Source organism: Symphodus melops, assembly GCF_947650265.1.
Source record: "Symphodus melops genome assembly, chromosome: 14".
Taxonomy (NCBI): Eukaryota; Metazoa; Chordata; class Actinopteri; order Labriformes; family Labridae; genus Symphodus; species Symphodus melops.
This window is the reverse complement of record NC_136704.1, coordinates 16,085,672-16,105,366: the sequence shown is the minus strand read 5'-3', so window position 1 is coordinate 16,105,366 and position 19,695 is coordinate 16,085,672. Positions and strand designations below refer to the sequence as shown.

The window sequence follows — 19,695 nt, the reverse complement described above, 5'->3', positions numbered from 1 at the left end:
TACATCACTCTGTAAGAGTTTGGGAACCGAAAAAGAAAAAACGATCTGTCATTTTGTAGAAGGGACTCAATCATTTTGGAAATAATAGTTGTGCTCATATGCAGCCAGACAATCAAGTGTCTTTCCCCTCCTTTTTTCTTAGGTGTTGTTCTCCAACATTGAGGAGATTCTGGCTGTTCACAAAGACTTCCTTACCATGGTGGAAGAGCTGCTCCAGTCTGACCCTCACGCTCACCATGAAATTGGGCGCTGCTTCTTACACTTTGTAAGTTACACATGCTTCCCCATAGCCGCCATTTCTGAATCCTCCCCGTCTTCCAATTTCAGTCTCATCCTACCACCTTTTGACAACATGTCTCTTTATTTATCCAGATCTTTTTCAATGGAGACATCAATGCAATCAGCCCTTGCTAGACTTTTTTTGTTCACTGGAGCCTGTGAGCGAAAGAAAGCCTTTTTTAATTCAGATCTTTAATGCAATTGTGCCCATGAGATCTGCAGAATGATAAGATACGCCACATGTTATCGATTTATCTCTCTGGATTAAAGAAAATAAGTGAGTGCACATGTGTGATATGCTCTATACGCCTCTGATATACCGCCCGTCCCTGCTATATATCACGTTTCTTTGATGCAGAGCCTTGAGGCGCACTGGCATATAATAGCTGTCAAAGTCTCATAAATCTTATCATCCTTCTTTTAGTCCTAAGGCGACTCCTCTGCCAGCATGGTTGCTCATGTAGCATCGAGCAACAGCTGATACAGTCGAACGCGAGATGATTTAAAAGTACAGTTAGCTTTCAGAGGAGTTGACCTCATTGAGTAACCTGAGTATTATTCACAGCATTTCTGAAAGCCAATGATTTAGGACTCTTAATTCAGTTTTGAATTGACCATATGAGTTTATTGAAATACATATATATTTTTTATTTTTCTTTTATTTTAAAGACTTTATTAATCCCCGAGGGGAAAATTGTGGTTCACTGTTATTTTAGAGACATGCTTCTCACACACACAGGCATGAATCACACACATGCACAAGCAGGACCTGTGGTCATGCATTAATGGAGGGATGTCAGAGTGCGGCGGCAGCTTTCACTGGAATTGCCCTCTGAGCTTGTGGGGGTTTGGTGCCTTGCTCAAGGGTACATCGACAATGCTCGAGAGCTACCTGACCAAGTTCCATATTTTGAGCCGGCGACCATCCGTGTTCCAACCCGAGTCCCTATGGACTACGCCACTGCCGCCCCTTGGACATATTTTCTTTCTCTTTCCTTTCTTTATTCCCGTATTCTCAGTGAATAATTTTCACTTTTTAGTTCCTTGCTGATGCTCCTTCAGCTCCAAGAAATCTTGCTTTACTACATGAACATAAATATAGCGGGACAGTGGACCTGCTCAAATCAAAATTCATGCCACCAAATTGGCTCACTCTGAAAAAAAAGTCCCTCTATTTATTTCTGGAGTACAGTGGAGTCATTCCCCAGGGCCAAATAAACTCTCATTTTGCAGGTTTATAAACCTACTTCCTAGAAAACATGATTCAAGAAGAAGGGCATACTCCACAGTTAATCATGAGGTTGTGTTTTCCTAAGTGCCCCCGCTTGTTGTTATGGCAGTTATGTCTCTCCACATAACCATCTTTGTCTTCTGAGGCAGATTAGTGTGGCTGTAGAGTGTGGACTATTTTTGGTGCTCTGTAGTGACTACGTAGTGAGTGATTTAAAGGCTGTGTGGTCTGCTCCCATTGCTGCGTCTCAAAGACAATGGAATATGAATGTCATGAGAACTGCTTTGGTGGAAAATTGTCTCTCAGATGGCTGCAAGACATATGAGGGAATATGTTAGGAGCCCCCACACACTTTACAGTGCACATTATGGTTTTCATGATGGGGAGGAGAATAGCAGTATGTCTACTCTCTGTTTTGTCCTCCTTTTCTTCCAATTTTGTGATGCATGTGTCATTATTGAATTCTTATGTATTTCCTTTTCAAGCTTAATTTCTTTTTATTGCACCTTTTCTCTTACTCCCTCGCTGCTTTTCCTTCTGTGCCTACTTCTGTCTGTCTTACCTTTCCTTTTCTTCCTCTTGCAGAAGAGCCGTTTCCAGATTTATGATGAATACTGCGGGAACCATGAGAAGGCCCAGAGGCTGCTGCTGGAGCTCAATAAGATCAGGAGCGTTCGGACATGTTTACTGGTGAGAAGGGGCTGTAAACATGCAGATAATATACACTCTCTCTTTTTCACTTAGCCAAGTTAAGTCTCAGAGGATCACGGTGAGACTAACAGTTCATCTCTGTGTTTGCAAATACATTTTATCACATGTTGATCTCGAATGCTTCAATGTATTACATAATATGATGTTGAAGCAGAGTCAAAAATGACCTTGGAAACAGTACTTGCACAGGAAAGAATACCTTCACATTGTCTTACAAACCCTCAGTCACCCAAACACAGCAGCTGAAGAGTGTAAAAGCCTGTACTCCATGTTCCAGTGAATAACAGCTGGTGTGACCCCCCCCCCCCAATTGGGGGGACTCTCTCATCATGTCGCGCCTATCTGAGAAACTATCACTTCAACTGGGGAGCATCATGTTGCTAGAACATAAGATGATTACATAGCAGTGAGAATGGCAACCCAAACTGTGCTAGCTAAAGTAAGGGTTATTCATGATTTGTTCGAGTGCTAATGGTAACTGTTATGACACAGCTGTTAGTAGAAAACAAGTTATAAGAGTTTATATTTCAGGTAAAAAACAATTCATGACATGTACTGTAATTCACTAGCTACTGTTGGACAACAGCCAACATAAGCATTCAACATATAAGCTAACAATTCTGTTTGAAAGTGCAACACTTACTGTACTTATAATGTCTGCTAGCTTACAGAAGTGTGCAAGCTGACATTGTTTTATTTAGTCATTTGTTAGATGCTAATGCTAGATGCCGTGACATATTGGATTATTAAATGGGCCTTACAGTATGTCATGCTAGTCCCCCCTTATGTTTCAAGACCTCCATAAAAAGAGAGCACTTTGAAATAGAGATCTGCAGCATGGATAAACACCGAGAAGAACGCGAGTACAAGCACAGATTTACTCTTATTGATTGGCTGTTTGTTTGGTAAGGTTTGACCTTTCTTATGACTGTCATTGATGAAATAGTAAATCAAGCTCACACATGCACATCATGTTCACACCATCAGAGAAGAGCTTTGCATCTGATTTATTGTCAATGTGTGCCTCTCATCTAGGAGGCCAAAGGAGGCAAAGATATTAATTGACTTTGATTTAAAAAGGTCTTTATAGCTTTGACCTTTTTGTGACATAGCCCTACATCAAAGCTAAATGGGTCTTGAGGTACCCTCCGACCTACACTTAGCTATGGGCTAATACACCTTAGGTCAATTCCAAGGCCTTTCACTGACCAGGGTGGGGGTATCTGCTAACATGCCCTAAACCTTTGGCCTTCTGGCTGCGACAACGACTAGTTTATTATTTACAATGTAACTCAGCTCCTCAGCTAGAGCAGAGATAAAAATGAGTATTAGCCGCGGATCTCGTAACAAGTAACGCAAACTGAAAGAGTCACTTTAATCGACTGAAGGCCAAGTCAACGACTTCAGTTATTCTAAATGAAAAACCTGTCGCTTAGTTCACACTTTGTACAGATATTTATGTTGCCCAGAAGATTAATTCAATACAATATGTCCTTTATTTAGCTTAAAAAGTACCTGCCACAGATGATATATCTGCCTCAGCTGTAAACTGTAATCAGAGAGCTAACCTGCGAAACACAGTTTCTTATTATGGTAACAGAAACACCAATAATATCCAGATTCACTCTTTATGTTACCACAAGGAAAGTCTTGAGCAGTAAAATATCACGTAAATGCTCATTGGTTTTGGCTTGACGAATATGGAAAAACTTGAAGAGTGCTTTAGTCAGGAAGTCTTTTTCTGGACACATTTTAATTGGCCAAGCTCACTAGAGAAAGCTAATATTTTCTTCTGACTGAACTTTCATAGAACTTGTTATTTAGAGTAAAGGGAAATAATTTTTAATGTCTGAAACCGGCAAAGATATTTAAGGTGTATTTTAGGCATCTCACATAGCCACTAGCCTAACTTTGTTAAAACTTCTCTCCTTTCCTCTAGAATTGCATGTTACTGGGAGGCAGAAAAAACACAGAGGTCCCACTGGAAGGTTACCTGGTAGCTCCAATTCAGAGGATCTGCAAGTACCCACTGCTGCTCAGAGTGAGTATGGTCTCTGGAACGCTAACCCTGTATTAAAGCGATGCCACACCCGATGTGCCCTCCTATATAGGGCACCTTGCACTCTTCTTTTCATGCTACACCACCTGGTCATTAGTTTTGGCAGTCCCTTTCTATCCACATCAACCTCTGTCTCACTAATGAAACACGGATCTCGAGGTCTGACACCTCCTCCTCTAAACTGACACAAATATCCATCCCTGGCTGCAGATATATCCAGAACAGTGAAAATCAGGTCCATAGTAGCTGACATGTCGAAACTCAGTGTTTAGACTGTGGAAGCAGAGATTGCTATCACCAGATTGTTGCATAGAGTAGCAAGGGATTTAACCATTCAAGTCAGGAACCACTGTGAGGTAAGCAAATATCAGGGGAATGGGAAATACACATTTTATCTCATGCTTTTAATGCTTTGAAAATTATTTTTCAGAGCTAGATTTCCTACATATGTGATTTCAAGTCTTTTAAAAAGGATGAGATTTGTACGCCTCTATTGTCATGTACCCATTCTTTTGTGTATTTTTCTAAGATTGTGGTTAATACATATGCAGGAGCTACTGAAAAGGACCCCAAAGAAGCACAATGACTACGCCCTTGTACAAGAGTCGCTGCAAGTGATGAAGGCCGTGTGCACCAGCATCAATGAAGCCAAGAGACAGATGGAGAAGTTGGAGATTTTGGAGGAGTGGCAGTCCCACATCGAAGGCTGGGAGGTGGGCCTCAGTTAAACTGTGTTCTCTGTGTTGCATGTTTTAATCTCAACCAATGACTTCAGCTTAAACCGGCTGCTTTTACTTCTGGCTTGCTTGTAGCTTTTTTTATCGCCTTAAATACACAGCTGAGTGTTTTCCCCCGCCAAAGCTCAAAGTCATGACTTATTGAAAGCCACTTAGCCCCATGCAAGCAATTCAACAGGAACAACAAGTGGTGTGACTTTTGTATCCCTTTAAGCTTTCTTGTTCTATTTGGGTACAATGATTTATATTCACAATAGCTAGATTCTTTCCTTCCTGGATGAGGCTACTACTGTCTACGTCATGTTTTAGGGTGACAGATCCAAATCCAATCATCCTCAGGTATGCCGCGTGTCTTAGGTCTTTCTTCTACTTCAGTTTTCTTCTTCAGTTCTGGGATGCCATAATAAGGGGTCAGTTGGCATTTTGGTGGTCGGAGGGGAAACAAACAGTGAAGACTATGGTGAGGCGTTAGACTGGGAGACCTGACTTCATGCAAACCGGACCTTGACTCTTCCTGGACATATATAGACTAATAGACATGTTGATTCAGCTTTTCACTTAAGTGTAGATACTAAATATGTTTCTGAATACAGGACTTTACAAGATGGCATGATTGCACCACCTTGCATATGACCAAGATGTTCAAGTTTCTGTAAATATGATGTTTTTCAGACACTGACAGCTTCCAGTGTTATTGGATTCAGGTTTGATACTTTTAGCTTGATAGCAAATGTGTAAACTTCAATTCTTTGGCAAGGTTTGTAACTTAAAGACAAAAAAACAAAAATCTTCCTCCTTGAAGAAATTGTATGGGAAAAAAACTGCTTATTCAATAAGATGCATTCTTTGTTTGAGTTGTACACCAATGCATCATTATGTAAAAATCAAATAAAGGACAAAGGACAGGATACATTCCCACACACTTTCATACAAGAGTTCAACACGTAAGGATAGTGTGATCATAAGAGGCTTTGCTTGATGTTGTCGTTTCTCATAGACGACATGGTCCTGGCTACAGCTTCTCTGCAGTTTCCCCTCAGCACTTTCGTTCATTGTAAACATGAGCTCATTCTGGAGTAAGCCCGTACGACTGCAGCATGCCAAGCGCTGCAGAAACAGGATGGAGCTCGCAATTAGGAAAGTCGAAAAACTAGAGAGAAAAAGAAGAGAAGGCTAAGTGATGTTTGCTTCGCGCTTCACTGTGTGGGTGTTTGAGGAATGATGGATGGATGAGGAGCGATTTGTAAGAAGTGCTGTTTTTTCCATCTTCCTGCTCCTCCTTCACCTCCTCTTCAGTGCTTGTTAGCCCTGACCTGCTCCACAGCTGGCTGCCCTCAGGGCATGCTGGCAGGTTCACCTTGCGTGGGAGAGACTGGGCGATGGCTGCTCGTGGTCACCATGGTGACAACAGCCAGTATTTGGTCAGGGCGATGGTTGAGAGTTGGTTGGTGTTGCGAGTGTCTGTGTTTTGTAACTCAGGACTATATAAGTATTGTAATTTTAGATCAGTCGGTTGGAGTTTTCAGATGTGTTTCATTTCACATTCTGTTCTCTTGTTGCAGTTTCAAAGGAATTCTTAAAAACGACTTGAGTTTGCTTGATTTGGAATCTTTTTGACCATACTTTGTACATTGCATATTCTGCTTGTCATTTAACAGTGTTTATCCTTTTCTGCAGTTCTTATGTCTGGTAGTTGGCGATAAAAATACAGGGTTCAAATGAAGTTTAAACAGATAACTTAGTTTAAGTCGTGTGCACCCTGAGGAGAAAAGAACAAGAGTGACGTAAAGTGTGGTAGAAAGATGCTGCAGACAAACAGAAACCTAATGAAGGGGACAACAAAGGAATTAAGATGACTGGGGCTTCATGTTCATGAAGCACAAATGAGAAGTGTATGTTCTTCTGTTGAGGAAATGCAGGTCTAAAGTCCCTTGAAGTGACCAAGACAAGCCGGCCTCTCCGTGTCTGGTCTGCACATATTCATTGGCTGCAAATGAGTTTAACATCTGGGTAGGGGCTGGGAAGTTAAAAAGCCCTAAAAAAAAGTGTGCAGGAAGGAATGGAAGAGATAAAAGAATAAACTGGTGAATCAATAGGAGGAGAAGAGAGGGAGAGACGATAGGAAGAGGGGAAGGGAGGAGGAAAATCCAAAGAGACGAGAAGAGAAAAGGAAAGAAGGAAAAAGCAGGGTTAGGTTTTGGCCCGTTGATGTCTCCAGCAGGAGGAAATGCTTAGCACATTTTCCGGCTCTGTGCGTAGGGAGTTATTTTTAGCTCTGAGGGGCCGATCAAACGTGGTCCATAAATTCCCAATGCCGGCAAGGTAAGGGAAAAAAAAAAAAAAAGACGGCTCGCTTTATCACTTGCAGCAGGAACACCAGAGCAATGTGGTGACCAGGCGCGACAATGCAGCACATAGTTTGACTGGACGGGATGTTGTTGTAGAGAAGCTATTAACTGCTGCACATTTTAAAGTCCCTCAGCAATCTGGTCCGAGGAAGCAGGGAGTGTTTTTACAGACCCCTGAGAGACAGAACAGGAAAGGCTTTGCTTTGTAACCCCTTCTCCTGTTCAGACACTGTGATCACTCAATTGTACAGAAATCATTTCCAAAAACTTATAGAATGAAAACTTTTAAGAACTAAAGGATTTTTTTCTATTTTTTTTCTCCTGAATATCCCCTTCATTAAACTCTTTTTAAGCATCTTCTTCCTTTTTGTTTTTTTTCTGTCTTCAGGGCTCAAACATCACAGATACATGCACGGAGATGCTAATGCACGGCGTCCTGCTGAAGATCTCAGCTGGAAACATACAAGAGAGGATTTTCTTCTTGTTCGACAAGCTGCTGGTTTATTGCAAGAAGAAAAACAGGTGTCTGGACCTTCCTTTATTCACATCTCTACAGACAAGATCCACTGAGCTGTACAGGGACTTAAATTCTAATAACCGTGTGTGTTTTAAGAGACACATTTTGTTTACGCTCATTTCTTATTTCCTTGTCTCTGTACTCCTGCTGTGCATTTGAAGCATTGACTTTATAAATAATTTACTTATAGCACTTCACTCAGCTTTCGTTTTTAAAAGGGAGCCGTGCACTGTGGGACCTTTTTTAAGCGAGTGGGTTGAAAAAGAAGCTATGCAGTAGAGGAGCTGTGTGAGAGAAGGATTTGGAATCTTTTTTTTTTTACATGGGGGGGTTCACAAGAAGAAGGCACGCGATCGTGTTTGATCTTAATGCAGATACGTGCACCTTTCTTTGCACACAGGTTGTAGATGAATCTTTCAGGTAGATTCAGAGGAAGTGAGTAATGTGACATCTATTTATCTGTAGGGCAGGAAACTCTCAACATGATAGCAAACCATTGTTGTGCTTGTGTTGATAGGTGCTACTCGCACTGATCCAGCTCCTAAAATGCAACCATGACAAATCTGTGTTTTTGTTAGCTTTGTTTACATACCGCCAACCAAGCTGCCACCTGCTTCGATTTGCTTTTACTGTACCTGCTGTTTACAGTGTCATGTCTGCAGGTAGTGCATGAAAGCACATCTATTTACCTACTGAAGATAGATAAAGGAAGAACATGTTCTCCCTCTGCATCCAACAACTGGAAACATTTTCGTCACTAAATTTGGTTACACACAAATAGAAAAAAACATCAGGTGCCTTTAACTACTTAGGCCTCTTCTAAAGTTCTTGAATTAATTGAGACTAATTATTCAGTAAGTAATGACGTGAAATGATCAAACCTTATGCTTGTGGTTGCTTCTCTCTTTTTTAAGGCGTTTAAAAAACAGCAAGACGGCCACAGAGGGTCCTCGGTACCTATTCAGAGGGAGAATTAACACGGAGGTGATGGAGGTGGAAAATGTGGATGATGGCACAGGTGAGAAAGAAACAACGTCGTTTCCCTCCTTGTTGGATTCTAGTCATGTTGGCCGCATGGGTTTAAAATGGGCCGTAAAAAGGAATGTTGACAACATATCGTTGGCTTCAGCCGCTGCACATCTGTGCGATTTGGGCTCGCCGAAGGAAAAACAAGATTTACCTTTAAACATTACTGAAGACATCTCAAGTTACATATCCTTTGGGCTGTGCTGCTGCTAGCACTTGTTGAACTCTTGCTTTTGTGTCTCTTGGCCTGACAGAGCCGCTGATTACCATTTATATTTGTAGAAGCCATCATTTCCTCTCCAGAGGCCCTGGATGGGCAGTAATATCAGGTGTTTTTGGCGAGAGAGGGATACAGAAGGCTTCGGTCTGGTAAGGCAGAGGGAGGATAAACACATGTAGCAGGCGGCGATGCAGAAACTCTTGGGTGTTCTACACCACAGGCAAGAGATCTCAATCTGAAATCCAGCATGACAGGAGTATTCTAGCTCGGATTGCTATGTTATGAAAGCACTGCGACTTTTTCCCAGGCACACATTTTCGCTGCCCTGAGGTTGAAAACGCCCTGGAGGCATACCGTGTGAAGGACACCACAGTGTAGATACTTTTAGATGGGATTATAATTGATGATTGTGATGTTTGTTTTTTGTTACACCCAGAACTATGATGAGGAGGTATTTAGAATCCTCCCAAGTGATCAGTAACACAGATTCAAGAGTTCATTTCCATTTACTCTGAGTTTACTTAACATTCACAGCATCTGCATTTCAATATCAGATGTGGAACATAAATAGGCTTGGGGGAGTTTTCTGAAGGTTCAGTAGTTAATAATGATGGCGGATAATTCATCCTGTTGCTGTGTCCCCTCATTTATCTCATTAAAGGAGGAAAGCGATAATCAATAAAGCACTCAATAGAGAGACAATGTAGGCCTGGCACTGGAGCTTAAATAAATGAGTGTAGAGTTGATGATTGAAGACAGATTACGTTATTCCTGGCAGCTTTATTGCAGATGTTGTATTTGAAAAATAGATGACACTGTACAATAGAAAAGAAGTCTTAAATCTTCATATACAATGTTGTCTTTCATCGTTTCATTGTTCATGTTTCATCTTCTGTTCCTTATGAACGATTTCCCGTTGTTTTTTCTGATTCAAATTCGGACGAATTTTATTGACAGGTTTAATGCGGTATTTCGTGTTTACTGTGAGCCCAATTCTGTTTACAGTGGCATGATCAGTGTGACCACTAATTGACAACCCTCCCCTCCAAACGCTGAACTTAAAAAAGGTCTGAAAAAAAGAAAGTGCCTTTTACTCGTTCCACCCCTTCGAGAGGAGAGGGCTTTATAAAACTAGCCGAATCAAACTCGTCTTTCTCTCCTCCTCTGCCTCACAGCTGACTACCACAGCAGCGGGAACATAGTAAACAACGGCTGGAAGATCCACAACACGGCCAAGAACAAGTGGTTTGTCTGCATGGCCAAGACCCCGGAGGAGAAGCAGGAGTGGCTGGAGGCCATCATGAAAGAGAGGGAGCGCAGGAAAAGTAAGAAGGCGCTTTGGTGGATCAGTATCAGGGTGGGAGGTGGAGGGGGGGTTTATCTTATTTTAAATGCAGTCAGTTAGGGGAACTCATTTCCTGTGAATTTTTTCTTTTTCTTCTGAACATCTGTCTTGAATCACATAACTTAGAATATTTGCTGCGTATGGGAAAATCAATACAGAACAATTTGACTTGAGTAATTGAAAAAGTTGGCCCTGATCACGTTTGGCATGTTCATATAAGAGTGAAAGAAAAAGCAAGTATGTGTATTGAAGAATGCGCTTTTCTTTTGCATGCATGCATGGTTCTCCTTGAAAAAGTCATATTGAATGCAACACATTTTCTGTTTCTGTTTTAGTCATTTTGAGTTTGTGTATAAGAAATACATTTTCGGTGTGTGTCCTTAACCTTGCCTAAAAATATAAGCAAAGACACCGCTAACTAGCACGTTACACAGTTAACATAACGCTTCTTTAGCTTGTGATCGATGTCACATCTGAATGCGAAGGTCAATAGTAGTATGTTAACGACCAGCCTTGTTTGCACCGTTCCTCCCATCTCTGCTGCACAGGTCTGAGGCTCGGCATGGAACAGGACACGTGGGTAATGGTGTCAGAGAAAGGAGAGAAACTTTACCACCTCATGACCAAGGGCAACCTCATTAAGGACCGGAAACGCAAGCTTACCACCTTCCCAAAGTGCTTCCTGGGAAGGTATGATTCTTGCAGCTTAAAACAACCATTGACCCCCTGAGGAAGCTGCTGATATCTTATTCTATGTATTTCAAGACCTTTTATGTAAAGCATATACTGCACATAGGCCTTGTGAAAAAGAAGGGATCAATGCATCTGCCGACAGTGGATGGTCATATCTTCAGAGCAGCTAACACAGAACAGTCGTGTCATATAGATGCCTTTCTCTCACCCTGCTTTCATTTAAAGTTGGTAGGGGTTTCTAAAGACAGCAGCCTGCGAGAAGAAAGCCTCGCCGCTTTCTGTCCAGGAGACTGTGTGTGTTATGTATATCTGCAGTCTCAGTCATGGGAAAATTAAATCCAGCCAGATTTAGCCCATGAATCTTATTTAAGGATTATTGGTGTGGTGTCTGGGGACGGATCAGCCATTGAATGCCGGTCATAAATCAAAGAGAGATATCCCTGTGCAGCTCAGCTGACTGCCCGCTCTCTTTCCCCTTGCCCATGTTAGATTACAATAAGCTCTTTGCAGTGGAATCAACGAGTTAACTGCAGTGGAGGCCCCATGTTGCCAGAGGGCAGCTGTTCTTCAGTTCATGTCCTTGAGTTTTAACAGCAAAGGCCATTTACATGTTTAAGCATGCATAAATTGATCTCCCAATTTCATTATTTTGCTTTCTTTATAGTAGATGTAAACATCTTGTTGTCAGATCAGGTTTTCATGCAAGTCAATGAATAAAATAGGTACCGTAAATTCCGGACTATAAGCCGCTACTTTTTTCTCACACTTCGAGCACTGCGGCTTCTACTCCGGTGCGGCTAATGCATGGATTTTTTATGGGGGACAATGAGCTTGTGCCGCAAAAACATTTGACTTCGTCACGTCGGATCTTAATATCAGTCATTTTGCGCTTCATGCACGCACCCTCATCATGGAAAACACACGGAGAAATACATATGATGCAGCTTTCAAGTTAAAGGCGATCGACCTGGCTGTCAAAGAAGCTAACAGAGCTGCTGCACGTTAAGATGACACTGACAGCGACAACAGAGACTGAGGAAGTGAGTAATGAAGTCATTCTGAGGCAGTGAATGGATGGACTTTTTCTTGTGAAATATATTACGGTCATCTTTTTCATCAGCCGTGTTACAGACGCCGTCGGCTAGGCTTCGTGTTGTAACGGTTCATGTTGTAAAGTCAGTAGTTGATAATGTGTTCATAATTCCGATTATGTGGAGAGTCAGTGAATGCACCAGCGAGAACGTGTTGAGTGGCTGTATGAGAGAATGCTGGGAGAGAGAGTTGGATTGTTACGGCAAGTTATGTGTTGCTCTCTGCTGTAAACGGCGTGGTCACGGCCGACAGTGATCGGGTTATTAAGTTATTATTTGAACGCTCTCGTCGTCCTTTAACGTCCGTACGGACGCTACAGTATTTGCGGATGTTACCGGTAGCCTACGTCTGTGTAAATAGCTCTTGTTATAGCGTGGACACCTGCGGCTTATAATCAAGTGCGGCTTATATATGTACAAATACATTTATTTACTTATTTTTAGCCGGTGCGGCTTATATCCAGGTGCGCTCAATAGTACGGAATTTACGGTAGTTCCCCGAGGGTATGATTCTCTCTCAATGAACGCATATAGAGGCTTTGATTTTAGCATCTTAGATTCCTATTCAGTCTACTTCAAAATAAAAATGGGGGGCATGATAACTGAGATTTAGAACCTTGTGATCTTTAAATGATTGCTTTAGTTCAATGTTTTTTTTTTTTATCATTTCGCCAGCAAGCTTTTTAGTGAAAACTCAGTGAGATATCACACCTCTTGATCCCCTCAGCTTGGAATAAAAGAAACGCAGCCTCAATTCTGAGTACTGCTCCTCACATTCAACACAAGTTACCCTTTTGCTATAATGTACTCAGCACATTGTCTCAGCACACTGTCAACACTTTGTGAGGCCAAGGAGGTGACAGAACTGGATGAGGATAATAAAATCTATAAACATCTGGCTGCAGTCAAAGAGTTCTCCGAGTTTGAAATGAAAATAGTCTGTGGTGACCCAAAGTCTTTTTATAGAGTGATGACACCAGAGGACACCAGAGGAATTAAACGTTTTCATGAGCCAGTCTTGGTTGGACATTATTTCTACTCTGCGCCTATCTTGATTGTTGAAATCCCATAACAAATTTTCCTACTTAACACTCTGCAGCATTTCACAAAGAGCCACTGATTGATTTGTGTTTTCCATTTGTTTAGATTTTTATAGAGATGTTCTGACTGGTAATAATCACACTAAAAATCAACAAAGATTAAACAGTCATCTCAAAAATCCCTGTTATTTTAGAAGCATTAAGAGAAGAAAAAAGAAACCTACCAAAAAGCATACTTGTGGCCATGTTACACATCATGGTGGTTTGGAATGAGGGGTTACTTTCTCCTTTGGACCTCATAGACAACACCAGATCCCTTGCGGTCTGGAGGAAAAATGGATCTGTCAGCTAAAAAAGGATCAAACCACGTTGAGTCTGAAGAGATCGTATGGTGAGAAAGCAGCTCAGAGAAGCTGCTTTTGGAAATTTATCGGCTTTTACACCACTCGTCCAACACCTAGATGACCACTTGTGGGTGAAAAGACGTCTCTAGCTCCTCTGTACTTCCCCTGTCTAAGAAGACTTTGAGGATGGCTCCAAGTAGGCACAATTGGTGAATTGGAACCAGGATGGTATTTTTCTGATGAAAGCCACATTTCCTATGGCTTCATCTCAGCCCACTCCTTCCATTGTGAAAGGCTTTGCTTTTATTCTCTTTCCACGCCTCCTCTTTCTGTTTGAAATTGTTTAAGGCCGAAGGCTGGACTCATCCTCCTCCCCTTTAAGTAGTATAATCGTATTTGTGGTTTAGTTCCTGTGACAGTGTAATTCATCAAAGGAAATGTGTGTGACAGCCACCTAGCGTGAAGTCATCATCCAATTTTGAACTTGGAATAAGCAGGAAAACAAAGAGGTTCGGAACGTTAGTCTTTTCTACATGTGGTAGACAAAAGTGTCTGCTTGTTGTGATAGATGTTGATGAAAAAGCCTTGAAAAGAGTGCAGTGAAAAGGTTTGACATCCTGTAAGAAATGCCCTTTGTCTTTGTCAGTCTTTGCTCTGCTTTGTGACAAGGAATAAACCTTTTGCTCTTTTAGCGTAGACAAATGACAAATCTAAGCTGAAAAGAAAGGCTGCTGCTTTAGCTGCTTGTAGACAGCATTTAAAAAAAACATCACAGAGTTAGATTCATGTATCAGCCAACAATCTGAATTGTTCTATAAAAGTAGATTGGACCAAAAATGTGTTAGGCTACTGCTTTTGCATGGCTTTTGAAAAATTGATACTATTCTGAATCTGTGTTCATGGACCAGCTGTTAAGCTAATTTTAGCATGCTGGTTGGAAAGGGGAAATAGTCGGCTTGGCTGTTTTGAAAAATTAAAAAAACACAGAATACACACAGTGCTTATTAGTGAGCTCCAAAGGCACAACTCTGCCTATGTTGTTAGCTGTTAGCAGACAGTAACAAGCTATCTACTTCCCATCTTCAGTTTAAAATAGCTAAAAAACGTATGATGTTGACTTCATAATTAGTAGAACTATGTGACTGGGCCACACTTTTTGCTAGTCTTAAGCTATTTTAAGCTTTGTTTTCCACTGAAAGTGTTTTTTTGTCACTTTGACATATTATTGAGAAATTTAGATATAAATGTAGGTTAGATGGAAAAATATATAGATAATCTACAGACCAGCACGTAATATATTTCAAAATGATTAAAAAGAGCAATGTGACGTTGTGACATCACCAAAAAGAGATTTTTCGCTTGTACATTAACAAATATGTGAATTTTCTGACTTTAGAAGCTAATTTCGAGGCAATCAAACGCTCCCTCACTTATAGTTTTGGGTTAATTGACAAAATACATCATTCTTCGTGCCAAATTAAGTGAAACATGTCATGTTTGTTAGACTTACACTTAACAAACATTTAAATTATGAATTCACGCAGTTAAAAGTCTGAACCTGATTTGGTCAGTTTTTCCTGCTCCACATGTAGATTTAAATAGCATGTAGGAGTTTACGTTTGGTTTCAGTACGGAAGTTAACAAATTGACTTCTTGTTGCGTTTATATAGTGTTTTTTTCCCCCTGTGGTTGGTTGCGGAGAGAAAGGGCGCCAGGGATGAGTGGTTGAAGAGTGTAAAATATGGGACGGATGGAGGACCAGGAAGTGGAGGTGGGGGGTTTGGCACGACGCTGACACCAGACCACCTCCGGCATGGCCTGAAAGTAAACTATGAAGAAATTCCAGTGGTGATGCTGGCTATGTTTGTTTGTTTTTTTTGGTTAGAAAAGACACAGGAGACGTATTCAAAGAGGCGACTGGTTCCTTGCATATGCTATCTGTCTCTTTGTGCACTTGAATCACTAAATCACGGAGAATTATTCACTTCGGCTCATTCAGACCATCAGAAGATCTGACTTTTTTGTGTTTGAAATGACCCAAAGCAAAACAATTCTTGCATTTTTTTTCAAACTGAGCTTCCAAAGAAACAACTACATCCTTTGTTTTCCAATAGTCTAAATTTAGTCAACACAAATAAAGTTTAAGTGGACAAAACGAAGTAAAGACAGCTGTTTTAACAAACTGATGCAGACCCCAACAGTAAATAAATCCTCCTTTGATTGCATGAGTAGTGTTTGTTTCCTCACTTTAATCAATTTAGTGTAAATGTTGTTTGTGGCAACTTAACAATACGAAGTTCTGCATGTTAAGATCAAAAGTCACAACTGGTTCCTTATTTACAGATTAGCTTTCTCCGCTTATCACACACATTCTCCTTAACAACAAAGGTTTAACATGTCCTATGAGGATTTTGTACGTTTGCTGTGTTATGCAGTAGTGTCTGTTTATGTTTTTATGCCTATGTTGTCTTTTGCGTGTTCCCAGTGAGTTTGTGTCTTGGCTGATGGAAATTGGTGAGACAGGAAACCCAGAGGAAGGGGTTCACCTGGGTCAAGCTCTGCTGGAGAATGGCATCATCCACCATGGTTAGTTCTCACAATTTTCGACTTCCTTTTTTTCCTGCCTCAACTTGCTTGACAACATTTTCTTTTCATACTAAAGCCAGGTCTAGTGCTGTCTAATTGACCTTTTTTCTGCACAGTTCAGAGCTTGCCTGCCATTGCCTCACCGAGCTTCTTTTCCAATGAATGTTCCTCATTCAAAAAGCAGAGTTTCACAACACTTTTACTTTCCTGGCATGTGCCTACAGTGCAGTTGCAGCTTTTTTTCATTTATGTCATAGCAGGTGTCCCATTTGAACACTCCCTTGACACAATATTTAGGTATGGGTGTGTAACTATTAATCTTTTCTAGCCGTTTTGTTTGTGTTATGTTTGCTAAGTGGCTGCGCTGGGTCTTTTGGTTACTACAAGTGTATTTCCTGCATGAGGCTAAAGCTGGCTAACACTTTGCAGTTATACCAAACAGTGCATACTGCTCTGCATGTATTTTTTCCTCAAAAGAGTAGGGCCCCAAGCCAAGTTGTAACTTAAATCACTCTTGGATGCTTTATTGCTTCCTCACAGAGAAATGAGATTGGGCTGCAGAGCTGTTGCTGACAGAGAGGAATAGCTCAGAGCTCCTCTGAGTGCTCTCTCAGTGCAGTGAGAAGTCCCCATGTGAAAAACGATAGAATATCTTTTCATAAAAACATTTAATGGAACCCGCACGGCTGCAGCCAAGAGTACAGAGGGGACTGTTATTACTTTTAGGAGGGTCCTCGACAAATTCCCCTACAGCAAGAGGAGCTTGAGCAGCTGTGTTATCTGTGACCGCTCTGTATGAGGTTTGCCTCTTGTCTGGAAAGCTTCTTTCACCACGCAGCACTGCTTGGCATGAATATGTCTTTAAACCTCTTATGCTTTTGAATTTGAAGCAAGATGAATAATGCTCCTTGAGGGGTTTGAAAATTTTGTAGCTTGTTTCTTTTTTTCTTATTCTGGCAGCATCTCTCTCGGAAACTTCCTCACATTGAAAACTTTCTTTTTAGTCACAGACAAACACCAGTTCAAGCCTGAGCCCGTCCTGTACCGCTTCCGCTATGACGACGGCACCTACCACCCCAGAAGTGACATGCATGATGTCATATCAAAGGTAAAAACAGTGCAAAAATACAGTTATATAATGCAATATAGATCACACTTGTGACTGTAATATTCTCACTCCTGTTTCTCAGGGTGTTCGACTCTTCTGCCGCCTTCACAGCCTCTTCACTCCTGTCATCAGGTAGGACACCTTTCCCCCTTCACACAGGATTGCAAACAAGTCAGTGGGGCTCCATTACCTCAGCATCTGGCTCTTACGTCCTAAAAATAGCTCCAAGTTAAAGCACGGAGAGTAGAGAGAAATATCATGATGAACTATGAGCTCATTGTCTTTAAAGAGGATGTGACTTATGCAGAACTGGCACCGATGTCGATGGAGTGCAGTGGGTGACAGAGTTGGCTCGGTCTGAAATCACAGATGTGGTGAGGAAGATCGAGTCTATCAGACGTTACAAGTAGTTTGAGTACGTTTGGGCATGTTTGGGCATTAACACAGTGATGAGTCCCTCACGCTGCTTTGAGATTTGATTTTTTAGCCTTTAAGTGCCTCTTGGTAAGTCGCTAGTCACAGATACCAGGTCTCATAGCAAGTCTGTAAAAAACATGTGGTATGTTTGTATGTTCAGAAAAGGATTAGTGTGTGTGAAATAAGTTGTGTGTTTTGTGACAGGATAGTGCACCGTCCTTTACTTTTCCCCCTGACTAAATTCAGAGTTGCAGGTGATCTCTTTTCCTTGGCTGTTTTGGTCACATGGCACAGGCCGTTCATCACAAATACAGATCAGCCGTTTTCTTTTATAACACTCTTGTCAGGGGCCATTCAGAGGCAACACGTTGGTTTTACACATTTCAAAAAGAGTGCTCGACATCGATCATGTGTTTCAAAATGCCAGCGTAGAGTCATGCTGTTGGAGGCAATCATTGATTCCTTCAATGTTTATGTCCAAAGTATAAATCAATTGCTTTTTTTTTTTACAGCGCCAATTTATAACAAATTTGATTTCAAGACACTTCATAAAACTCTTTGTTGTGTTATTTCCACTAATCCATCATGAGCACATCACTTGGCAAGATTCAGCAAAGGTACAGTGGCAAGAAAGACTTCCTCTTAACAGGAAGACCTCGAACAGAACCAGACTCATGTTGAACAGCCATCTGCTCAGGTGTGTGGAAAAGTGGGTTCGAGGGAAATGCAGGAAGAAAGAGACGGATAGAGACAAACGGAGCAATATGTTGTTGATCTGCGACGATGAACAGGATTGTTTTATAGCAACAATGTCAGTAATAATGGTAAAAGTATTTGTGGTATCAGCAGGTAGCATTTGAGTATGGTAATAGACTGATCAGTCTAATATTAACATTAGCAACTGTAAAACTGATGGTTAGTTATAGAGGACTCACTTTAATGTTGATCATAATGATAAAAGATGTAAGGCTGATTCAAAGTGTGTGACAGCAGGATCATTCAGCATGGATGTAAGAAGTCACTTTAACCCTTTAACAGGTGCCTTTTTTTTAATACAAATTTGGCACATCTCTTTGTCCAACTGAGTGAGAACAAATCAATCTCATTTTATAGGAGTAGTTCCCTGGCATGCTTCAGTTTTTCATGTTAAACACAGCGGAACAGTGTTTGAGGTGGAGGCGCCTAATGCGTTTTACCACAAAGCACTGGTTGTAGTTTTCCTGTCTGTTTGATACTGGATGTTGAATCGCCCAATGAAAAGCTTTAATTTCACACCTATAAAAACTGTGACATAACTGCAGGAGGCAAACGGATTGCGCATATATTCCGGCACAGAGGCTTTTTTTTTTTTTTTTTTTTGCATTTCTATTTGATCCAACCACTGAAAAGCCTGAAGTGATTTTGTGTGTAAGCATTCAGTCCGTCGGCATTTGTATTGAGGCCAAACCTCTTGACGTAAAAACTCTTGTCTGTGTACAAAAGTTGTGCGTCGTTAGCCAGCATATCTGTGCCGTGTATTTTCACTGAGAGCCCAGGACAATGCATCACAGGGCCTGGGAATGCCAGAGTTTAATTGGAGCAAGCAGCCCTTGCCTAATTAGGTATAATTTCCTGGCAGGGTGACAGAGATGAAGTGAAGGGGGGGGGGGGGGGGTATTGCACAACCCCTTCACTCCTATAGAGCTTCTCCTACTTTCCACTGTACACAAGAAAGCTGGAGGAAATCTTCTCTGACTCTGCAGTTTGCAACGTCTGCTATTGGCTTAATGCTGTGTTTTCAGGCAAAAAGATGACAGTGGAGGTCACTCGTGTATTATCTTGACGCGGGGTGGAAAAACTAAACTGGCATATTAGTTCAGCAGCAGGGAAACAATGACGAGTTGTCTTCATTATGCTGATGGCTCCTCCGGGAACTCAATATGTGTGGGTACCTGTGTTGGTTT

The 19,695-nt window shown here is 41.3% G+C and overlaps 1 protein-coding gene across 2 annotated transcripts in view; it reads left to right on the top strand.

Annotated features, from left to right (window-relative positions):
* The window catches only part of prex2 (phosphatidylinositol-3,4,5-trisphosphate-dependent Rac exchange factor 2), an 85,702-nt gene that overhangs the window by 16,744 nt on the left and 49,263 nt on the right, over nt 1-19,695 (top strand). For both annotated transcript variants that reach the window (XM_079361215.1, XM_079361216.1), the window contains exons 3-13: nt 143-265; nt 2,096-2,200; nt 4,161-4,262; nt 4,832-4,993; nt 7,754-7,887; nt 8,797-8,900; nt 10,304-10,453; nt 11,022-11,163; nt 16,127-16,227; nt 17,232-17,335; nt 17,418-17,467. In XM_079361215.1, coding sequence (XP_079217341.1) covers nt 143-265; nt 2,096-2,200; nt 4,161-4,262; nt 4,832-4,993; nt 7,754-7,887; nt 8,797-8,900; nt 10,304-10,453; nt 11,022-11,163; nt 16,127-16,227; nt 17,232-17,335; nt 17,418-17,467 — 1,277 coding nt within the window. The remainder of the gene's footprint in view (nt 1-142; nt 266-2,095; nt 2,201-4,160; nt 4,263-4,831; nt 4,994-7,753; nt 7,888-8,796; nt 8,901-10,303; nt 10,454-11,021; nt 11,164-16,126; nt 16,228-17,231; nt 17,336-17,417; nt 17,468-19,695) is intronic.